The following is a 20,857-nucleotide window of genomic DNA, read 5'->3' as shown; positions in this document are numbered from 1 at the left end:
GTGTCTTAGTCTATTTTTGTGCCACTGTGACAGAATATCACAAACTGGGAATTTATGAAAAACAGAAATTTATTTCTGATAGTCTGGAGGCTGGGAAGTACAAGATCAAGGTGCTGGTGGGTTTGGTGTCTGACGAGGGCCCAGTCTCTGCTTCTAAGATGGAGCCTTGAATGCAGCATCCTCTTGCCAGGGGATGTGGATGTGGGGAAGGAACATTGTTCCTCACATGGCAGAAGGCAGAAGAGTGAAAGAGCTCACACACTCCTGAAAGCCGCAAGCCTTTTTTTTTTTTTAATGGAGTCTTGCTCTGTTGCTCAGGCTGGAGTGCAGTGGCGTGATCTCGGCTCACCACAACCTCTGCCTCCCAGGTTCAAGCAATTCCCCTACCTCAGCCTCCCAAGTAGCTGGGACTACAGGCGGGTACCACCATGCCTGGCTAATTTTTGTATTTTTAGTAGAGATGGGGTTTCACTACGTTGGCAAGGCTGGTCTCGAACTCCTGACCTCGTGATCCACCCACTTTGACCACCCAAAGTGCTGGGATTATAGGCGTGAGCCACCACACCCGGCCGCAAGCCCTTTTTATAGCGCAAAAATCCATTCCTGAGCTCTCATGACATAAACACCTCCCATTAGGCCCCACCACCCACCCAACACAGTTGCACTGGGAGTACATTTCTAACACATGAGTTTTGGGGGACACATTCACAGCACAGCATACAGTGAGAGACCCCAGTAATCCCAAGAGCCTGCAGGGTGGAGGTGGGTGGTGTGGAGGCAGCCGACTCATTCTGCAGGTTTGTTTGCAGGGAGAGAGGGAGGCTCTGAGACACAGCCACGGGGTCATTCAGGGAGCAAGGAGGAGGACTGCGACAACCAAGAAGAAAGAGGGCCCGCAGGCTGGGAAGGAGTGGGTTCTGGGCAAACAGTATTCCACCAGTAAGGGGACAAGGGGCAGGGAGGGGCCTGGCAGCAAGGTCGTTGTGGCGTTGGGGGAGGAGGCATGGGAGGAGGAAGGGAGGGACTGGTTCGGGAAGGTGACCACAGTCAGAGACAAGCATCAAGCGTTGTGAAGCCTGCTTGGAACTGGAGAAGGGGTCAGCGCCTTTGTTCCTGGTGGCAAAAGGGCAGAAGGGGAGGGGCACAACGAGGTGGGCCCAGGTCTGCCTGAAGAGCGAAGGTTGCAGAGGGACACGCTCCGCACCTGGTGGCCCAGGAGGCCACGTGAGGATGTGTCTGTGGGCGCTGAGGCAGGCGAAGGAGCACAGAGCACAGAGCCCACAGGGGCTCCTGAGTTAGGAGGAGGAGCCATGGGGGCTGGGAGGGGGGGAAATGTAGGACTCAGAAAGCCCAGGATGTTGGTGCCTTTCAAGTTTGCCAGCAGGAAAGGAGTGAGCAGCCCATCTCAGAAGGGGAGGGAGGAGGTGGAGGGAACTGCTCCAGAAGGTCAAGTGGCCATGTGGGTCGGTGGTTGTGAGCTCCTCAGCTCAGCCAGAGAGGCTCCAGGGAACCTGCTGGCACCTTTCTTTCAAAGGTAGCTCCTCCCAGCAGGGAACATGCCATGAATAAATTCCAGGAGAAAAAGCTGTTTGATGTATAGGAGGAGCTAGACCTTGCCAGGGCTGGCTGGAGTCGGAGGGAGGGGGTTATGGCTTCCTTGGCCTGAATAAGCAAAGGCAGGATATCTACTCAAGTGGGATGTCCAAGAGTCACAGAAATGAAGCCACCCAGTGGGTCATGAAGGAAAGCCCGTGATGGTGCTTGACACATGAGATAGTCAATTAATGAATGCTGGCACCTTTCCCTTCCAAGCTGTTCCCTACCCGCTGGGGAACTGACAGCTCCTCTAAACTCTCCAGACAGCTCAAGGAAGCCCATCATGTGTATTTTGGACCCTTTTCCTTTTAAAGAGTTTAAAATCGCCCACCTGGTAATGGGCACCATGCTTAGAATCTTCCCCACACACATCATACCCTCACCTGCTTTTTCAAACCCAATGCAGACCTGCAAGGAAACAAAATATGATGATAAAAAATTGGTCCAAAGCAGAGATGTTTTTGGAAAGATGTTTTAAAATAGTTTACTGAATGTACTTAACACTACTGAACTGCACTTAAAACTGGTTAAGGTGATGAATTTTATGGTGTGTATATTTTTACCATGAAGCATTTTTATTATAAATTTTTAGAAAAAGTAAAGGCAAAAAAAAAAAAAAATCACTCACTGATCAAAGAGGAAGTTAGTTCGGAGAGAGAGAGGGCGAGCCAAACCCAAGATAACTGTTTGAAACAATAGGAAAAATGAGACACTGTCAGGAATTCTTTTTGTTTGTTTTTCTATCAGTCTATTAATCTTTCTTCTGTCTCCAGAGCTGATTTAGACACAGAAGTGCCTTGGTGTGTGTTTGGGTTTGATTACACATTTGTCTGGTGAATGTGGCAAGGGGAAAAGAAAGGAAGGAAAGAGCTAGCATTTATCAGAGGTCTTTGGGCCAGACATTCCTCATGTGTTTTCGTTTAATCTTGCCAGTAATGCTGTGGGTTAGTTTTATGATCTCCAGCACAGATGGGAATACTGAGTCTAAGAAGTCCTCCAGCAACATATTTTGTCTGTGTGAACCAGGTGGAAACCTCTGATGCTTCTGCTCAGCCCATTTATCAGCATGGGCCCCAGTGATGTGGTTTAACCTTAACCAAAAGTGAAGGGCCGCATGGTTCTTGATGAGGTCATATCATTCATAGCCTTCCCTTCCTGTTGGGAAAACTCCCCTGATAATGCTGGCCTTGCATAAGGTAGATGACAATGATGATAGCTGGCACCAGCTGGTAAGCATCACTGTGGACCAGGCACTGTTTAGCTATGGGACCACATGTCCCAACGCAGACCTTCGCAGAGTCAAGATAGACTACTAGCCAACATGAATATTACTGCTAGCCAATGTGAATATTATATAGTACTATAAGTGTTTAACTGTACATAGCACATATTTATGTACACCCACAAATCATCCTTGCAAACATGCTTACAAGCAAGAACCGTCATGGCTCAACCAACTGTAGAACATAATACCAACAGCCAAAAACCAAGCTCTTCCCCAAGGATACCAACCAACACTATCATTCATTTATCATACATAGTACGATAGACTAGACTCTGGGTCTCAGTTTTGGCTCTGCTACTTTCTAACTGTACAGTGGTCAAAAAGGTACTGAGCATATCAAAGTCTCAGTATCCCCATTTGTAGGAAAGGACAGGATTCTTCACTGGATGAATAGAGACAAGGTATGCAAAGTGCTTAATAAGGTGGTAGATACATGCTAAGCGCTCAGTAACTGTAGCTCTCCATAAATCATCAATCCTCTCAACAATCTTGGGAGCTAGGCATTATCCCCACTGCACAGATATGGAAACTGAGGCCCGAGAGGTTGTCACTTGTCCAAAGTCACATGATTAGGAAGTGGCCAAAGGGATTTCCTCTGATCCTCCTCTCTCCAGCCCACGGTCCCATTCAGTGAGGGAAAGGGGCTAGAGCTCCCTGCTTGCTGAATATTCAGGAAACAGATCTTTGCTCTCTGATGCTGATAAGTTTGGGGGGGCCCTGAAACTGGCTCCTGAAGAGCTTTGGCGGGAAGCCTGGATTCAGTGAAGCTACAGGAGGCTGCCCCAGGGACCAGCTGCCACTTGACCTGTTGCATTTCTTTCCCTTGGCTTCAGGAGCTGAGTGACCAGGCGGGTTCGGAGTTCGAGAACTCTGATGTCAGATGGGTCATCACAGTGCCTGCCATCTGGAAGCAGCCGGCCAAGCAGTTCATGAGACAAGCTGCCTATCAGGTGAGGGTGGGGTCAGGGTGGGTGGAAGCCGGAGGAGAAGGACCCAAGATGCCCAGGGTGGTGACTGTAGCCCCGCCCAGGTACCTCCCACATTCACTGGCCTCCATGGGGAGGCAGCAAGGAGGCTCCGCTAGGCAGGGTGGGGGCTGGGAGACAAGGAACCTTCCCGTTCCTCAGCTTCTCCTGGGGGAGCAATGGGGGTCAGTCCCACAACAAGAGCTGGGTTCGGTTTCCTTCCTGGCTTTCTACATTTCCAGGTCATGTTTCTACTGCGGAGTGTCCAGGGCTAGGATTTCAAAGCTGTGGTTCAGAGACATTTCTCTGTGGGTGAAATGAAGTGAGAATCTTAAGGGAAAGGCTTGGGAAACAGGAATATTTGAATAAGAAAGCAAGCAAGCCAAGGCCATTGGCCGAGAACCAGGCGTTTCAGCTTGGCGTGGAGGCTGAAAACTGCATGTCTGCTGCAGCACAGAAAGGAAGTGTGATTGTTCCCTGCACGCTTCCCTCAGCAGGGGCTGTGCTGGAGATGGCAGACCCCTGCAGAGGGCAGCGGCATGGCCAAGGGGCATACCAGGCACAGGCGCTTGTTGGCCAGGGATACAGATGCTTCAGTGCCAGTAGCCACCCCATTCCTGTGGGCACTGGGGGGCGGCTGCCGTGAGGGTCTGGCTTCGAGGCAGGAATGGCGGGCCATGCTCACCTGTTGTTATGGTCCCCAGGACAGGACAGAGCTGGCTCCTGTTGCACTTAAGCCCCTGGGCGTATGAACACCCATGCCTGGGGCCTGGGTCAGCTCTCTGTGTGTTGAGAGTCAGTTTTCTGAGTCTTCAGCTGAGGCTGGGTTGTGTGGCAAGTCACCAGAGTCATTAGATGTGCCCTCCCCGCTGTCATGCCTCTCAGGAAGCATCCTGCCCACCTTTCCCAGGAGTCGTACCTCTGATTTTGTTTGTGACCCGCAGAGTCAACCCGGAGCCCTAGCATAGTTAATGGCCATGGGAACCTCAGCATCATGAATTGTATTCAGCGCTCACTCGGAAGGCTTGACTCCAAGTAGCACACAGTTCAACTTGCATGCAGTCAAGGGCGAGGAGTCGCCTCCCTGCTCTCTCTCCCCTTCCCCAGGCTGCTTCCCGTGCATTCCCCTGCCTCCGTGCAGCGTGAGAATCTGTCTCAGTGTATGTACCTGCCAAAAATAGATCTGCTTTTATAGGGATGAAGGAAGAGGGTGGGAGCTCCAGAGAGAGGCAAGCTCTTTAAAAACGGAAGAAAAAAATGCAGTTTAGCCATTCACAGAAGCCCTGGGCATCACGGAGCACAACCTCCATAGTGTCAACCTTCTGGCAGGGCCCGGAAATGGGGCATCGGGACACAGCTGTCTGCAGAGACGCTGCTCAGCGTTCTGAGTTTTTCCCAGGAAGAATATTCAAGATTCATGGTTTTGACTCTTTTCCCAGCCTACAGGAAGACTTCAGCAACAAATGTGTGACCCACAAAAAGGTCATTCTTATTTATAGCCTGAAAAAAAAAAGAGAGGTGCACTGGCTGGTAAATTTGTCAGGGGAGTTTGAGCCCTGGGCTGACTCTTCCGAGAGGTGGGACAGGAGACGTGGGGCCCTTACATTGGGGAGTCACAGAGGAGGACACCAAGTCCCTGGGGGTTGGTGGAATCAAATAGGTGCCTCGAGCGAAAAGGGCCTGCAGCTCTTGGGTGAGGACAGATGTGAGCTGTGTTTATGAATGTGGGGAATTTGCTTTCAGAAGTCCAGAGACATGCTGTTTCCTCGAGGCTGGCTGACTTTGGTACAGTGTTTTTGCAGCTTCGTTTTTGATCCTTTGCAGTTCTGATTTGATACTTGCGTTCCATTGACAGCCGCTGAGTGGATTTAAAGATGGCAGCGATCATTCAATTGTTTTTTGTTCATGCATTTATTTATTCATTAAACAGACCTATACTAGAGTGTATAGACCTAACAGACCTAAACAGACCTATCTCTGTGTCAGGACTGTGGTGGGCACTGGGTTCTATACCCAACCAAGGCAGGGATCCAGCTCTTGGGTTGCCACAGCCAAATGGTTCACTGAAACCTTCCATACTTGTGCGTTAGGGAGAGGGGTGCATTGGGAAGCACAGTTGCTTTGCAGACATTGCTGCAGTCTCTTTACCTGTCTTCTGGAGAGTCTTAGGACAAAGTGGAAATGAAATTTGCAACTCTATGGGCAAAATTAACATCTCTCTACTCTCTCTCCATCCCCCATTATTATACAGACTAAGAAAGATGATGATTAATTTTATATGTCAACTTGACTAAGCCATAGGATGCTCAGATATTTAGTCAGTCATTATTCTGAGTGTTCCTGTGATAAAATTCAACATTTAAATCAATAAACTGAGCAAAGTGGATGGCCCTCCTTGAGGAAGGTGGGCCTCATCTAATCAGTTGAAGGCCTGAATGGAGCAAAAAACTGACCTTCCCAAGTAAGAGGGAGTTTCTCCTGCATGACTGCCTTTGAGCTGGGTCATTGTTTGTTTGTTTGTTTTTTCCCTTGCCTTTGGACTCAAACTTAAACATTGACTGTTCCTGGGTCTCGAGCCTGCCAGCCTATACCGTGGGTTCTCCTGGGTCTCCAGCTTGCTGGCTGCAGATCTTGGAACTTCTCAGCCTCTATAATTGCATAAGCCAAATCCTTATAATTATTTGTCTGTCTGTCTGTGTGTCTGTATGCCCTACTGGCCTACCGGTTCTGTTTCTCTGGAGAACCCCGACTAATACAGTGTCCGAGCACAGAACATAGTTCTCAGCCTAGCAGCTTCTGCGAGTACCCACCAGGCACCCGTGTATGTGAAAGGTATTGAATCAGGTGGACATCTGTCTCCTTCTGCAAGGCGGTGGCTGCCCGCCGATCCTTCTACCCAAAGTGCATCCCATCCCATGGGCCTGACTTCAGGCAGGAGAGCTGGAAGGATGAGGTAGAGTGGCTACTCCAGTAGGACAGTTGGAGAACTGGTCACGTCTACTCTGCTTGCGTGGGGAAAATGGAGCCCGTCCTTCCAGGCTTATCAGAAGCCTCCTGAGCACAGGTTTGTGGGGCAGCGGTGGGGGCTGAACTTGAACCTCCCACCTGTCAGGTGGAGGAGAAAGCAGCCTGGAAGCAGAGCTGGGAGATGATGTGAGGAGCAGGTCTGGAGTTCTGGGGCCTCCGCTGGGGCAGGCTATGGCTCACTGCCCATGAAGGCTGCAGAGAGGGTGCACAGATGCAATTTCCTCAGTGGAACTCCAGAAACTCACCTTGTGTCGAGTGCTTGTTGAAAAGATGGGTTACACCTTTATCTTTTGTAATTCCCGGACTCAAGCCATCTTTACACCCTTTAAGAGCATTCGGTGAAAAGATGGTAACAGAAAGAACAGCTGATCCCTCTTCTGAGGCCTTTAGAAAAGACTTAGAACCGGAGACTGTTCTGAAGCTGAGGGGATTGTGGATAGGAAATAGTCCAGTTTATTTCTAAGGGCATTTTGCCTAAAATGTGTAACTCTAGTAGGCTCCGGAAACCTGTTAAATAAATGCTGCTCCCATATGTATGATGATCTCATCTAACATGGAGACGCAGCTTCTTCTGCCTCCCGTTCTGAACAAGCTGCGGTGAAAAATGATCATCAGGAAAACAAAATAGCGTAACACCCCGAACTGCTGCAGCTGTAGCGTTTTTGTAGCCTGACCACAGACCAGCAGAGCACTTAACTGATCTGGCCATTTTTTTCTCAGCTGTGGACACAGTGGCAGATTCTCCTGGCTGATTGCAAGGCGGAGGAGCAGAGTAGTTGGTGTAAACACCACCTGCTCCCCTCCTGAGTCTCCCTGGAGTGTGGTTTTCTCACGTGCTTCTCCTGAGTGAAACTCGTGATCACAGAGGAAGGCTCTAAAAAGCTACCACGATGGTGCTCCTGCAGCCCCGAATTCTTGGCGGAGTCAAATGGGGCAGCATATGCTCTTGGTTCAGATACTTCCTGTATGTAGAATCCATCCCCAGGTCATGTCTGTGGAATGCAGGGATGAGGGCCAGGGAACTGCAGAAAAATGGCTGGCTGGAGGGCTGGTGGGTCCATTCGTTCGGCAGCTACCCCCTGAACACCTACCGTGTGCTCTGGGGCAAGAAGAACTGAGCGTTGCCGTTAGAAAATCCACCGTCCTGCGGGAGAGGTTACATGTGTCTGCACTGTTAGTAACAGGGGTGTCCAATCTTTTGGCTTCCCTGGGCCACATTGGAAGAGGAAGGAATGTCTTGGGTCACACATTAAATACACTAACACTAATGATAGCTGATGAGCTAAAAGAAATCGCAAAAAAAAAAAAAAATCTCATCATGTTTTAAGAAAGCTTACAAGTGTGTGTTGGGCTGTATCTAAAGTTGTCCCGGCCTGTGGGCCGTGGCTTGGACAAGCTTGGTGTATAGGACTGGAGACAGAATATGTTAAGTGCTTTAGCAGGGGCCCCAGTGGAGGGCGGGCTCACGCGGGAGTAGTAACCATGAGGTACCTTCTCCAAAGGCAGAATTAGCAAAGACAGAGAGAGTGTTCTGCGGCTGCAGCTGACCTGGCGTGATCCCAGGCAAACAGACCCATAGGTTTGCTGAGGGCTGCCAGATGGAGGCTTCTGTGGAGGGTCGCTGCAAGTGTTAATGCAGAAACAAAGCTTGCACTTCCAGGCATTGGGTCTTCCTGCCCAGAGAGAAAGACAGTTGGGTTTTTGAGAGCCTGGCGATGCTTTAGCATTTCCTTCTTTTCTCGGAGTCCGCAGCAGCTCTGGGACTCCTGGGGAGATTAAATTTGTGCAGAGTCTGCTGCCTCTTCTCACCTCTCCTTCTCAGCTCTCTTCTGTGACCTCCATGGGAGTTTGTGGGTGGGACAAGCCCCTCACTGGACAGGAACTGGTGGAAGCAAAGCAGTGTGGTTCCTTTGTCCTGGGCCTCCCAGACGCTGCCTGGACCCGTGACCTTGCCTTTTCCTCCCGTTGGGAGTGGGGTTCTCTTCACCTCTGCTTCCTGCCTGCATCCTCTTCCTGGTACAGTGGGGAACCCCCTGTGGAAACAGGCCAAAGCTTTTGCTGTGGAGCTGAGGCCAGCCCAGCTGGAGAGGGACAGATGAAAGGCCTCCCCTGAGGGGCCAGCCCAAGCTATTTTCCACAGACGTGGGGCAGCCTGAGTGTCTTCAGGATGTGAGAGTGTCCTGGGCGGAGGACAGTTCTGTTGGATTGTCAGTTGCACACAGGCACACTCGGATGCCCTCGAGTTGTAGAATTTTACACAGGGCTCTTCACCCCTCTGGACTGCTGGATCTAATTTGCCATATAAAGATTTCCCATCGAAGTCAGAGTTCCTGCTCAATTTCAGGGGTAGTGTAGGTAGAGAGATGGGGGCAGAGCTTATGGTGTGGGAAGAAGGATGGGGGTGGAGCTTACAGTTTGGGAAGACGGATGAGGGGCACAGCTTATGGTGTGGAAAGAGGGATAGGGTGGGGCTTATGGTGTGGGAAGAGTGGGCAAGGGGCAGAGCTTATGGCGCCCTTTCTCCCTTCCCATCCCTGTCCCTGCTGCCGTGGCCCAGGCCCGTGTTGCTTTTTCTGGCCCTTCAGGGGGCCTCACTGCCGCAAGTCCCACCTGGCAGGCTGACATCCCAGTGGGACGTGGTAACCGTAATGTAGCGTCTGGGTCTTTGCCTTTCTTCCCTCACACCAACTCCCTGGGCTCCACTCATGGGTCTGCCCCCGCCCTCAGTTTATTTTCAGGTTTGAACTTTGGAGGAGAATTGTATATACACAGGCCCGGCAGTTTCTTTGCAGCAAGTTGGTGTTTCCTCCTCATCCCGCTTTGTGGAAGCTTCGCCCTTGGAGCGTCTGTTCTCCTGGGAGGTCCCTGACTCCACAAGCTACAGGATGGAAGAATCTGCACAGGAGCTGTCCCTCGGAAGGGGTCCCTCTTGGTCTTATTTGGGATTTCTTCCTCCTGGCCCCTTGGGATCCAGGCTCAGAGGTTTCACTTTTCCTGGGGGCACTGCATGTGTGACAGCCATGTCCTCTTTCACTTTAACCGCCAGCCACGTTTGTGCCAAGGATGTCTAATGTGACCCTGTGCGGGTGAAGCTGGGGAGGGGGGACTTTTACTTGCTTGAATAGGGGGCAGTGGGAAATCCTGTCACGCACCTGAGTCAGGGCCCTGCTGACTGATGTCACCTAAAGGCAGATCCAGCCTCAATGACCCACGGGCTGAGCTGACGGGCATGGATGCCGCCCGGGTGGTTGGCCGTAGCAGAGGGTACTAGGCGAGAGGAAGAGGGTTCGCTGCGGACAGTGCAGGACACCAGAGTGGCGGTTCTTACCTGGTTTTATAAAGGCAGCCTTCCAAATATGGTTCTGCCATTTTGAGGCATTTGGTATTTACAGAGTGAAGATGTTCAGTCACCTGCCTGCTGGTAGTATCAGTTTTAGCGCTGAAAGTCTCACATCCCAGGAAATCCCTCTATCCCGGGCAAACTGGGACAGTGGGCCACCCTTCCTCTCTTTCTACATAAAGTGAAGGAGTTGACAAATAGCCCTGAAGGTCCTTTGCATTCTTTTTTGTTGTTGTTGTTGAAATGGAGTTTCACTCTTGTTGCCCAGGCTGGGGTGCAGTGGCACCGTCTCGGCTCACTGCAACATCCACCTCCCGGATTCAAGCAATTCTCCTGCCTCAGCATCCCGAGTAGCTGGGATTACAGGTGCCGCCCCCACCATGCCCAGCTATTTTTGTGTGTGTGTATTTTTAGTAGAGACAGGGTTTCACCTTATTGGTCAGGCTGGTCTCGAACTCTTGACCTCAGGTGATCTGCCTGCCTTGGCCTCCCAAAGTGCTGGGATTACAGGTGTGAGCCACTGCACCTGGCCACTTTGCATTCTTAATTCCTGAAAATCCCCTTCCCTCCTTGCCCCATAATTGGACTTCCCAAGCCCCTCTGCCCATGATGAGGCTGGCTTCCCTGGTGAGAGGTTATTTGTGCATGTGTGACCTTAGGAGACCTTCTGAACCTGGTCTGCAAGAAGAATGCACTAAAACCCAGCGGTCTGGTATACAACTCGAGGCCTTCCTCCCAGGAGGAATGGCATGAAGGCAGCATCCCAAGATTCCTAAGACACGGCAGAAAGTCAGCAGCATGGCAGTGGCAGGGATAAAGCGTGCTTCCGTGGTCAGTTGGGCTGGCAACCGAGGACACCCGTGTGCCTGAATGGTTTCCAGAAGCAAGTGGGGCCTCCTGCTGCAGTTCAAGGCCATGAGAGGTGCCAGGGAGCTGGTTAGAGGCCCAGCCAGGCTGTTTCTCTGAGCATCCTCAGAAGGGTTGTCCCAGGGCCTCCTGGGCTGGCTCTTCTGAAGGCCCACAGGAGTGGTGACTGGGACAGGTCAGATGTCACAGAGCAGAAGCATTTCTGCCTACTACAGGCTAAGGCCCCAAATGTCTGCAGATGGAAGCCACAGATGAGAACTTGGGGATCAGATTATTAAAGGAATATTTATTACCATATGTGATATATGTGTATAATAAAACTACTAAAGGATGGCGGCTTTGAATAAGATACCTGCTTGCTGACTCAACTGTACTCTAGAAAATGAGGGACTATATGGGATTCCAGGAGGGGCTTCCTCCTGGAGCCACTGCTCATCTGACACCCCCAGTAGGCAAATCTCAGGGACCTTCCTAGCGCTCTGGAGATAACAGTTCGGTTACCCAGATAGCAAAATCAAATGCTTGCGTTGCTGAGGCCCAGCCATGGTCTGTTTCCAAGGCCATCAAACAGGAGTTTGCTCCGATTTGGTCAGACCATGTGGTATATTACAACTGAGAACAGATCACCTGCCTCCCACCCTGTGATGGTTTGGAAAGTTTTGGGGTCTCTGCAACTCCGTGCCTCCATCACCGGAGCGTGGAAGCCCGTGTACATCCTACAGTCCGTATTCCCCCGCCCCTCCCCATGGTGCTGCTCAACTGTGAACCAAGCAGGCCCCAAGTGCAAGAGGCCCCCCAGCCAGAGCTCCTGGCATTTCCCCAGGGTGCCTGTACATTTTCTTTGGCCACCCTGGGGTGTTGGGGTATCTGGCCTGGGGCCCAGTACCGAGGCACCCCAACATGACACCGTGCAGAGGACTGTGTAGAGAATGTCCCACAGAAGCACAGCACGAATGCACCCTCCTTAGGGATGTCAGCCCAGGCATGGGTGTCCTGTGAGCAGGCTGGCCTGGGGGGGCCCTGGGTCCCAGCCTCTGTTTCTGTCTTCCAGGCAGGCCTGGTCTCGCCTGAGAACTCGGAGCAGCTCATCATTGCCTTGGAGCCTGAGGCGGCCTCTATCTACTGCCGAAAGCTGCGGCTACACCAGATGATTGAGCTGAGCAGCAAGGCAGCCGTCAATGGGTACAGCGGCAGTGACACAGTAGGAGCTGGGTTTACACAGGGTACCTCTGCTCTCTCTCTCCCCCTCCTGCTCTCCTTCCCTCCCAAGCCCTGGGTGTCTCTCTCCCTCTGATGATTTTAAAGGCACTTAGTGTCAATGAAGAATCAGGATACTCCAGGAGGAGGTGGGCTTTAAGCACCTCTCTGCTCAGCCTCCCTACCTGGCCCCTCCAAGGACCCCCATAAATGGAGGCATGGTTACCCTGGTTCATCATCCACCAAGTGCCTGGGGACGGGGAGTTTCTCTCTAAGAACCTGAGGGTAGCCTGAGAGCAGTTCTTGGCCTTGCATTGTACTAGGCTCTTAATCTTTCTTGTGTATTAACAGATTCTTAATCTAATTCCATTGCCTGTTATTAATTCTCCATTAAGACTGTTGATTTATTGCTGACTCACTCATTGGGCTGCTTCATGTGTGATGAGCTCATTATGTGTCTTCGCTGAGAGTTTAAAATGCAGATGAAAGCAGCTGACTTTCCTGACCTAGGTGATGCTCGCTTAGCTGTGGGAAGGAGCACTGCCTTAGGGAGACTCAGGCTGGGGTTTTTAAAAAGCTTTTTCTCTTTAATAATTACCTGCAGGCAAGTGGGTCATGGCCTTGGTCATGGAACTTGGTTCCCTGGTATCCAGGGCTCTGTGGGTGTGTCGAGGGCTATAGGGTTTGCAGACATGCCCTGTCAGGGTCAAGGCACCAAAGTGAGCATGGGCGCTAAGTGGGAGCACTGTGGGGGTGGCGCCGGGCACTGCAGCTCTGAGCTCTGTTCCCAGACGAGGGCTTTGAGGGCAGATACCCACCTGTCACTCATGCTCACCCCCATCCCCCACCGGAAGGCCCCAGGCCTTGGAGAAGGAGTGGGAAGAAGGCATCAGTCAGAACCGTTGCTGAGTTGTCCCTGCCCCAAGCTTGTTCCCAACTTTTCTTTGGACCCCACACGCAAGGCCCGTCCCTGCACTTCCCAAGGCACCAGGCCAGGCTCACCCTGAGCCCATGTGTATTCCTGCTTAGATGGTTTCAGGCTGCCTCCTCCAGGCCTCCCCTCTTCCTCTTGAGAGAAGCAACTCTGCCCCAGAGGCCCCCTGTCTGTATTTCAATCCCAAGATTTAGGAATCTGGGAACCTCAGCCACAAAGCAGTGGCAAAAGACTCCCTTGTCACCACGCTGCTGCCCTAGCCCGCCAGGAGCCACGGTGTGCTCACGCCTTAGATCTGATTTACCCAGAATGAATGGAAAGAGCTTCCCTTTAAGATCTGAGGGCTTGACTTGCCCTTTTCTACCAATGCTCGGCCTCCTCAAGGCTCACCGAGGCTAGCCTTATTGCTGACTAAATCAAATGCATTCACATTTTGAATACTCAGAGGTTTATGTAAATTTTAATCTTCATTGTTTTCACTGGAAAAAAGAGGAAAGACTAAGTTTATATCTTACATGCTGATTCTTCATGTTGTTCATAAACACAAATTCATGACCAATAGCTAATTCTAGAATAGCTGTTTTTAACTTTTTGTGAGTATAACACATTTTAGGGGGAACATCTGTTTTTGAAAGATTGCCTTCCCTACGAGGTTTTGGTTTCCTTTCCCTTAATGGATCACATCTGCCCCCACACTGCTCTGTGTTCCTGTCCTGTGGCTTGTGGAATTTGCTGTCTCTGTGTGCTCAGAGGGTCTTCCTGGTTTTTGAAATCCTCAAATTGTCGGGCACCGCCCCTCCGAAGGGCAGTGAGGGAGTGGGTTTGGCGACAGCCTCACTTTACAAAGAGAACATCTCTCCCAGGAGACGAGTGCTGTCTGGGGAGAGCCTGGCAGAGCACTTAACCAGGAGTACCTGAGATGCCTCGATGCTCCTCCGTGACTGAAGGCCAGTGGGTGCCACGGGGAGAAATGGAGCTGATGCTCGGCCCCAGCATCGCAGGGTTTGCTGTCAGCATGATTTTACTCGTGAAGGATTGAATGGGATCGATAAAGGATACATTTTTCACAAGCTGAGGCTTAATTTGCCTGAAAACTTGGCTAATTTTTGGGAGCTCAGTACATGTCGTATTAGCCTCGCTTGGCTGTATTTTATGAATGCCATTTTTTTAACCATCTAGATGGCTTTAGAAAACCAAATGCCAGCCGGGCGCAGTGGCTTACACCTGTAATCCCAGCACTTTGGGAAGCTGAAGTGGGCAGATCATGAGGTCAGGAGATCGAGACCATCCTGGCTAAAATGGTGAAACCCCATCTGTACTAAAAATGCAAAAAATTAGCCAGACGTGGTGGCGGGCGCCTGTAGTCCCAGCTACTCGAGAGACTGAGGCAGGAGAATGGCGTGAACCCGGGAGGCAGAGTCTGCAGTGAGTCGAGATCGTGCCACTACACTCCATCCAGCCTGGGCGACAGAGCAAGACTCTGTCTCAAAAAAAGAGAAAAGAAAAAAAGAAAACCAAATGCCCATTACAAAGTCTGCAGCAGGCTCATCTGGAGCCCGTGCTGGGAGCAGGAGAGAGGCCCCGAGTGTGGGGAGCTCTCCCAGGCCCACAGGACCTCTTTAATCAAGGGATGCCTCCCTCTCCACTCTAAACCAGGCCCTGATTTAGAAGAACTTGGAGCTGGCCTGGTGTTTGCAATTCGAATCCCCAGAGAAGAAGCTGTTTTGTAAACACTGTGTTCTTTGCTGAAAGAGGCCAGAGGGTCAAGGGTGCTTTACCGGATAACCAGCAGAAGAGGGGTTTCTAGGACAATTCCAAATCAGCAGCACCAGCTTAGGGACTGAACAACAACAACAAATTGGGATGGGGCAGCAGAGCCACGGACAGCGAAGCCTTCCTCTGTAACATCGGGGGCTGCCCTCCATCGCTCAGTTATCATTTGCTGAGTACTGGGTCTCCCACTTGGCGTGTAGCCTTCATTATCACCTACTGTGTGCTGGCTGATGATACATTGGAGACTCAGTCCTTGTTCTGCCCACGAGGAATTTAAGCCAACTATTAATATCCCCATTTTATGGACGAGGAAACTGAAGCCCAGAAGGTCGATTTGCCCAAACTCCCACCTTGGCGGTGCCTTGCCACCCCCCAGGTGCCCTTTCACAGCACCCTTCTCATCTCGAAACATTCCATTATTCTGCCCTTTCCACCTTCCTTGTAAATTGTTAAATCTCAAACGCACGAGGGCCTAAGGTCTGAGGGTTCATTTCAGACTGCAAGAAAAGAATTGTGGGAACTGCAAGCCCCTTAACCTCTCCTGACCTGATTTCCTTCTCCGAACATAGGGACAATGATTTGTGCCCTGTCACAGCCACACAGGCGTCCCCACCCCTCAGCACCCCAAGCCACAGCAGGAACGGAGGTTGTCCCTGTGTTCATGGAAAAGGCAGCACAGGGGTTTGCCAGGCCCAGATGCGCCACCTTGTGGCCGCAATGCATATTGGCTTCAGCTGGGTCAGGATATGGCCCCCAGTCCATTTATCCAGGGTCCATGTTAGGAAAACATACCCCAAATTCCTTGTATCAGACAAAATTCCTTGATGTGGAATTGTTTAACTGAATGCACTGCAGGCTGTTTGGCAGATAGCTTCCTCCCTGGGGCAGCAAAGCTGGGAAACTAGGCGATTTCATTAACCCATTCTCCAAAAAATGTGACCAGGGTAGGGTCACATTTGTCCACATTCTCGTCCCTCAGTTTTTTTCACGTGGAAAATGAGGATAATAATTCCACCTAATTCCAAGGGTGGTTGTGAGAATCTCATCAGAGATTTTCAGCTTTTCAGCTGGGCACAGGCTAAGCCGAGGAATAGAGGAAGGCTGGTGGAGATTGCTTTCTCTGGGAAGAACTGGCTTTGTGATTCCTGACATCGTATTAACTTATTTTGGTCAAATGTCACTAATGTTCCATCCCTAAATCTCCTCATGCTATTGCCTCCACTGACTGCAGATGACTCTCTGCTTTTTCATGCTGTCTTACCCGTCGTCATTTTCTTTCTGTCGGCCACTAGCTAAGGAACACATACGGCGTAATCGGCAGAGTCGGACCTTTTTGGTGGAGAATGTCATAGGAGAAATCTGGTCCGAGCTGGAGGAAGGTAGCGTCCTTCAATGTCCTTTGCTCTTGCTGGATTTTCCTGTGCTGCTTGCGAAAAGCCATTCCCATTTGTCCCTTTTGCACTTTTGGAAAATGTTCAATCTCAGTGGGTTTTAAAGACCACTCACGCAGGGAGAGCTCTTTTGGGAGCTATTATTTTGCCTGTTGTAAAACCAAGTAGGGATTGGAGCTGATCAGTTCCAGAGTAAGTCTCGTGTGAAACACAGATGATTTTAGGGCACTCACTGTTCACGTGGCAGGAAACTGCCCACTAAGTACGTGCCAGGTATGCAGCAATGTGTGAATCTTAGATTCACTCACCTGGGTTCTCCATCCTCTATGCCTAAATGTCCTCCTGGGCAGATTGCATACTCTTGAGTCATGGTTAACTCCTGGAGCTGCTAATTAGCAAAACCATTGTGCTAATGAGAAGTATTGAGGGCACTTAGCTGGGTCTGCCTAGTTACCACCCACCAGTTTGTTTCAGATGGGGTTGGCAAACTGTGTAAAAGATGGCTGTTTTTGTGCCAGGTGACAAGTATGTGGTTGTGGACAGTGGCGGTGGCACCGTAGACCTGACAGTCCATCAGATCCGGCTACCGGAGGGACACCTTAAGGAACTGTATAAAGCAACAGGTGAGCCCCTGCAGGGCTGATTTTCTTATACCTGAGCCATTGCCAGGCAGTTCTGTTTTCACTTGTTTCAGATAACTCTCTTTTATTCTCTCGAATGCCACCAACATGTGGGATCGTAGGCGGTGGAGGATACTAATGTCTGCTTGAAATTGGAAAGCAAAATGCAATTAAACATTCTTTAAAACACAAACCACCACAACTTGGGTTTCGGCCTAAAGTGAGCCTGTTTCAGATCCTGGCCAAGGGAATTGGTTTCTGAAAATTCTGAAAGGATGAGATGGTAACTTGATGTTGCCCATGACCGTGCTAAGGTGAACTTTCTAGGGAGGCCTCACCTTGTCTTGGATCAAGATTGCCAAACCGCTGGCCAGGTGTGGTGGCTCACGCCTGTAATCCCAGCACTTTGGGAGGCCAAGTGGGCAGATCACTTGAGGTCAGGAGTTAGAGACCAGCATGGCCAACATGATGAAACCCCGTCTCAACTAAAAATACAAAAATTAGCTGGGCATGGTGGTGCATACCTGTAGCCCCAGCTACTCAGGTGGTTGAGGCAGGAGAATTGCTTGGACCCAGGAGGCAGAGGTTGCAGTGAGCAGAGATTGTACCACTGCACTCCAACTTGGGTGACAGAGCGAGACTCTCAAAAAAAGATTGCCAAACCAAAGAACATGCTGTTTCCCTTTTGGGAGGCTGGAGGGGAAAGGATAATGAGTAATTAGAAGATCAACAAGACCAGGCCTGCTGATTTTCCTCCCCCGACCCTTGGATGTCAGGTTGGAATACCATGATGATCTTAGTTAGATAAAAGTATTGATTTTTTAAAAAATGTAATTGATTTAAAATAGATTGTTGGCTGGGAGTGGTGGCTTATGCCTGTACTCCCAGAACTTTGAGAGGCCGAGGCAGGTGGATCACCTGAGGTTAGGAGTTGGAGACCAGCCTGACCAACATGGCAAAATCCCATCTCTACTAAAAATACAAATATTAGCTGGGCATGGTGGTGTGTGCCTGTATCCCAGCTACTCGGGAGGCTGAAGCAGGAGAATTGCTTCAAACCAGGAGGCGGAGTTTGCTGTAAGCCAAGGTTGTGCCACTGCACTCCAGCCTGGGCAACAAGGGCGAAAACTCTGTCTCCAAAAAAAAAGGAAAAATAAAATAATAAAATAAAAGATTGCTGACAAGAGATTTCTGTAGGGAAAAGTTTTTTTCACATGGAAAGCGAAGCAGCGCAGGGTTCTGAAGTGTAAGTAAACACTTATAGCTGCAGTCCCATTGCTAAGCGGGTCAGAGATGAACAGGTGGGCCTGTTTCTCAGAGTCTGCATTGGGTTTCCAGTGGTTTTTAACACCACAGCCTCCCTTTCTGTTCTCAACTCAGGCGGACCCTATGGATCCTTAGGAGTAGATTATGAATTCGAAAAACTTCTGTATAAAATATTTGGAGAGGATTTTATTGAACAATTCAAAATCAAACGCCCTGCAGCGTGGGTTGACTTAATGATTGCGTTTGAGTCTCGCAAAAGGGCAGCCGCCCCAGACAGAACTAACCCGCTGAACATCACCCTGCCCTTCTCCTTCATTGACTACTACAAGAAGTTCCGCGGGCACAGCGTGGAGCACGCCTTGCGGAAAAGCAAGTGAGTTGGGCTCATCACCTCGGGCTCTGGACATTCTAGTGGGTGGATCGTGCTGATGGGAGAGAGGAAGGAAGTGTGGACTTCGGGTTCCAGTCCTACACACCAGCTCTGTGACCTTGGGCAAGGGATTCAACTCCTCTTCCCTCAGTTTTTTTTGTTTTTTTTTTTTTTTTTCACGTGGAAAATAGGGATAATGATAATTCCATGTAATTCCAAGGGTTGTTGTGAGAATGCAATGAATTCATACATGTTAGGTGCTTAGAACAATGCCTGGGACCTGGCAAGTATTATCTATGTGTTTGCTAAAAACAGAGAAACTATGAAAGCAACGAAGTTTAGTTTTGGCCCCTGCTGTATCCCCAGTGTCTAGCAGAGAACCTGGTATGCAGTAGGTGCTCAATAAATATTTGTGAAATTAATCCAGTGGGAATCTAGGTTTCTTGCCACTCTGAGTCCCTTGACTGATTTTGTGTCTCAGCTTGTTGCAAAATGAATATATTTAGAAGATGGTTTAAAGCTGAATTTAAAAATATAGATAAAAATAATAGATTTCTAATATTCTTAAACATTTTAAATATATATATACTATCCATCATGAAATGATGACTACAGACAGATTTACCTATCACATTTCATAATTACCTTTTTCTAATAAATCTTTTGTAAGGGAACATGTCAGACATTTACCCTGTAGAATACCCCATTGTCCAACTTCAACAACTGTCAGTTCCTGGCTAGTCTCAATCCAATTATTTTAAAGCAGATCTTAGAGAGATTATCATTTCATCTATGTCAGTATGTACCTCTAAAGGAGACAAATCACAACCACAATACCATGATAACACTTAACAGTAATTCCTCAATATTATCAAATATCTAGTTAACATTAACATTTTTCTATTTGTCTCTTTTTTTTTTTTTTTTTTTTTTTACTCTGTATCAACATCCAAATGAGGGCTGTACATAGCAGCTATCTGATACATCCCTCGAGTCCCACTAAAATAGGTTCCCCTCCTGGTTTTTCCTTCACAGTTTATTAGATGGCAAAACTAGTAGTTTGTCCTTAGATTGGAGTTTCCTATAATCTTGGCTTTGCTTATCTCATGTCCATGGTGTTACACAGCAGTTCTATCCTGTGGCTTTTTTTATTTTTTTATTTTTTCCTTTTTGCAAGTTGGCAGATTGACTTAGAGGTTTAATCAGATTCAAGTTTGAATCTTTGGCATATCTGCCTGATGGGTGGTGGTTCCTCCTATTGCCTCCCATCAGGGGACACGAAGTGTCTGCCCATCTCTCATTTTGTGATGTTAGCAGCCATTGATGACTATTATCTGGTTCACCAGTGCATTAGGGGTGGCCACGTGGCCACCATCTTGGTCCATCACTCCTTCTTATTTATTTTGCTAGAATACTCCGAGAGAGAGAAACTTGGCTCCTCAGTGGTTTGGTTGCCCTGAACTACAGCTCACTTAGGGAAGACAGGATAAATGGGTTGCTCTTCAACCTCCATTTATGAGTTTAAAAAAAAAAATCAATTTCATAGTATCCACCAAAGTGTCTAATGAATTTTTCCTCCTGTGAGGGTATGAGGGGAGTATCATTAAGAATTTAAGGATTTAAGCATATCTGATGTATTTTAAACCATGACAGTTCCATCCTTATTGACACCCAAACTGTCCCATCTCGGCCAGTAGGAGCCTCCTCATGTTGGCTCTGAGTCCCTTTGATACGACATTTGTGGTGGTCGACAGTGTCTTTGCCTTCTTGTATGTGAAGACACTCTTGGATCATCTTGTACATTCCCTACCCCAGGCCTGGAAGCGGCCAAGCCCTGGTTCCTTTTAGTGGAAACCAAAGCAGATTTCATGTCAGGTCTTCTTGCCCCTGGAGCAGGGCCAGTCTGGACCCTCTTCCTGGGCTGTTGTTCTCTGCCCTGTTGGTCCCCCACAGAGGGCACTTGTCCTCTGTGTGGAACCCCAAGACCTACCTGCACAGTTCTGGGGCCTGTCAACCCTCCCACTAAGGAAACGGGCTACAGCCAGCCATAGGGTCATTCCGTACCATACCGCATTGTCCTTTGGCCTGTGCCATGGAAAAGATTCCTTTCCAACACGTTCTAGATTCCCATCCAGCATCTAGAACGTGTGGCTGGGAAGCTGCTGGTGTGTGCTTTGCATCAGGGACAGAGGCACCATTTGCTTGGCCTCTGAGAACAGGCGGGGC

The 20,857-nt window shown here is 49.6% G+C and overlaps 1 protein-coding gene across 5 annotated transcripts in view; it reads left to right on the top strand.

Moving 5' to 3' along the window:
• HSPA12A (heat shock protein family A (Hsp70) member 12A) overlaps positions 1-20,857 on the top strand; it is a 182,034-nt gene that overhangs the window by 155,114 nt on the left and 6,063 nt on the right. For 4 of the 5 annotated variants that reach the window (XM_038009591.2, XM_038009590.2, XM_007964210.3 and 1 more), the window contains 5 exons: positions 3,715-3,831; positions 12,132-12,303; positions 16,277-16,363; positions 16,894-16,998; positions 18,376-18,634. In XM_038009591.2, coding sequence (XP_037865519.1) covers positions 3,715-3,831; positions 12,132-12,303; positions 16,277-16,363; positions 16,894-16,998; positions 18,376-18,634 — 740 coding nt within the window. The remainder of the gene's footprint in view (positions 1-3,714; positions 3,832-12,131; positions 12,304-16,276; positions 16,364-16,893; positions 16,999-18,375; positions 18,635-20,857) is intronic. The other variant, XM_073019391.1, reaches the window with a different exon arrangement.

Source organism: Chlorocebus sabaeus, chromosome 9, assembly GCF_047675955.1.
Source record: "Chlorocebus sabaeus isolate Y175 chromosome 9, mChlSab1.0.hap1, whole genome shotgun sequence".
NCBI lineage: Eukaryota > Metazoa > Chordata > Mammalia > Primates > Cercopithecidae > Chlorocebus > Chlorocebus sabaeus.
This window is presented reverse-complemented; position numbering and strand designations above follow the sequence as displayed.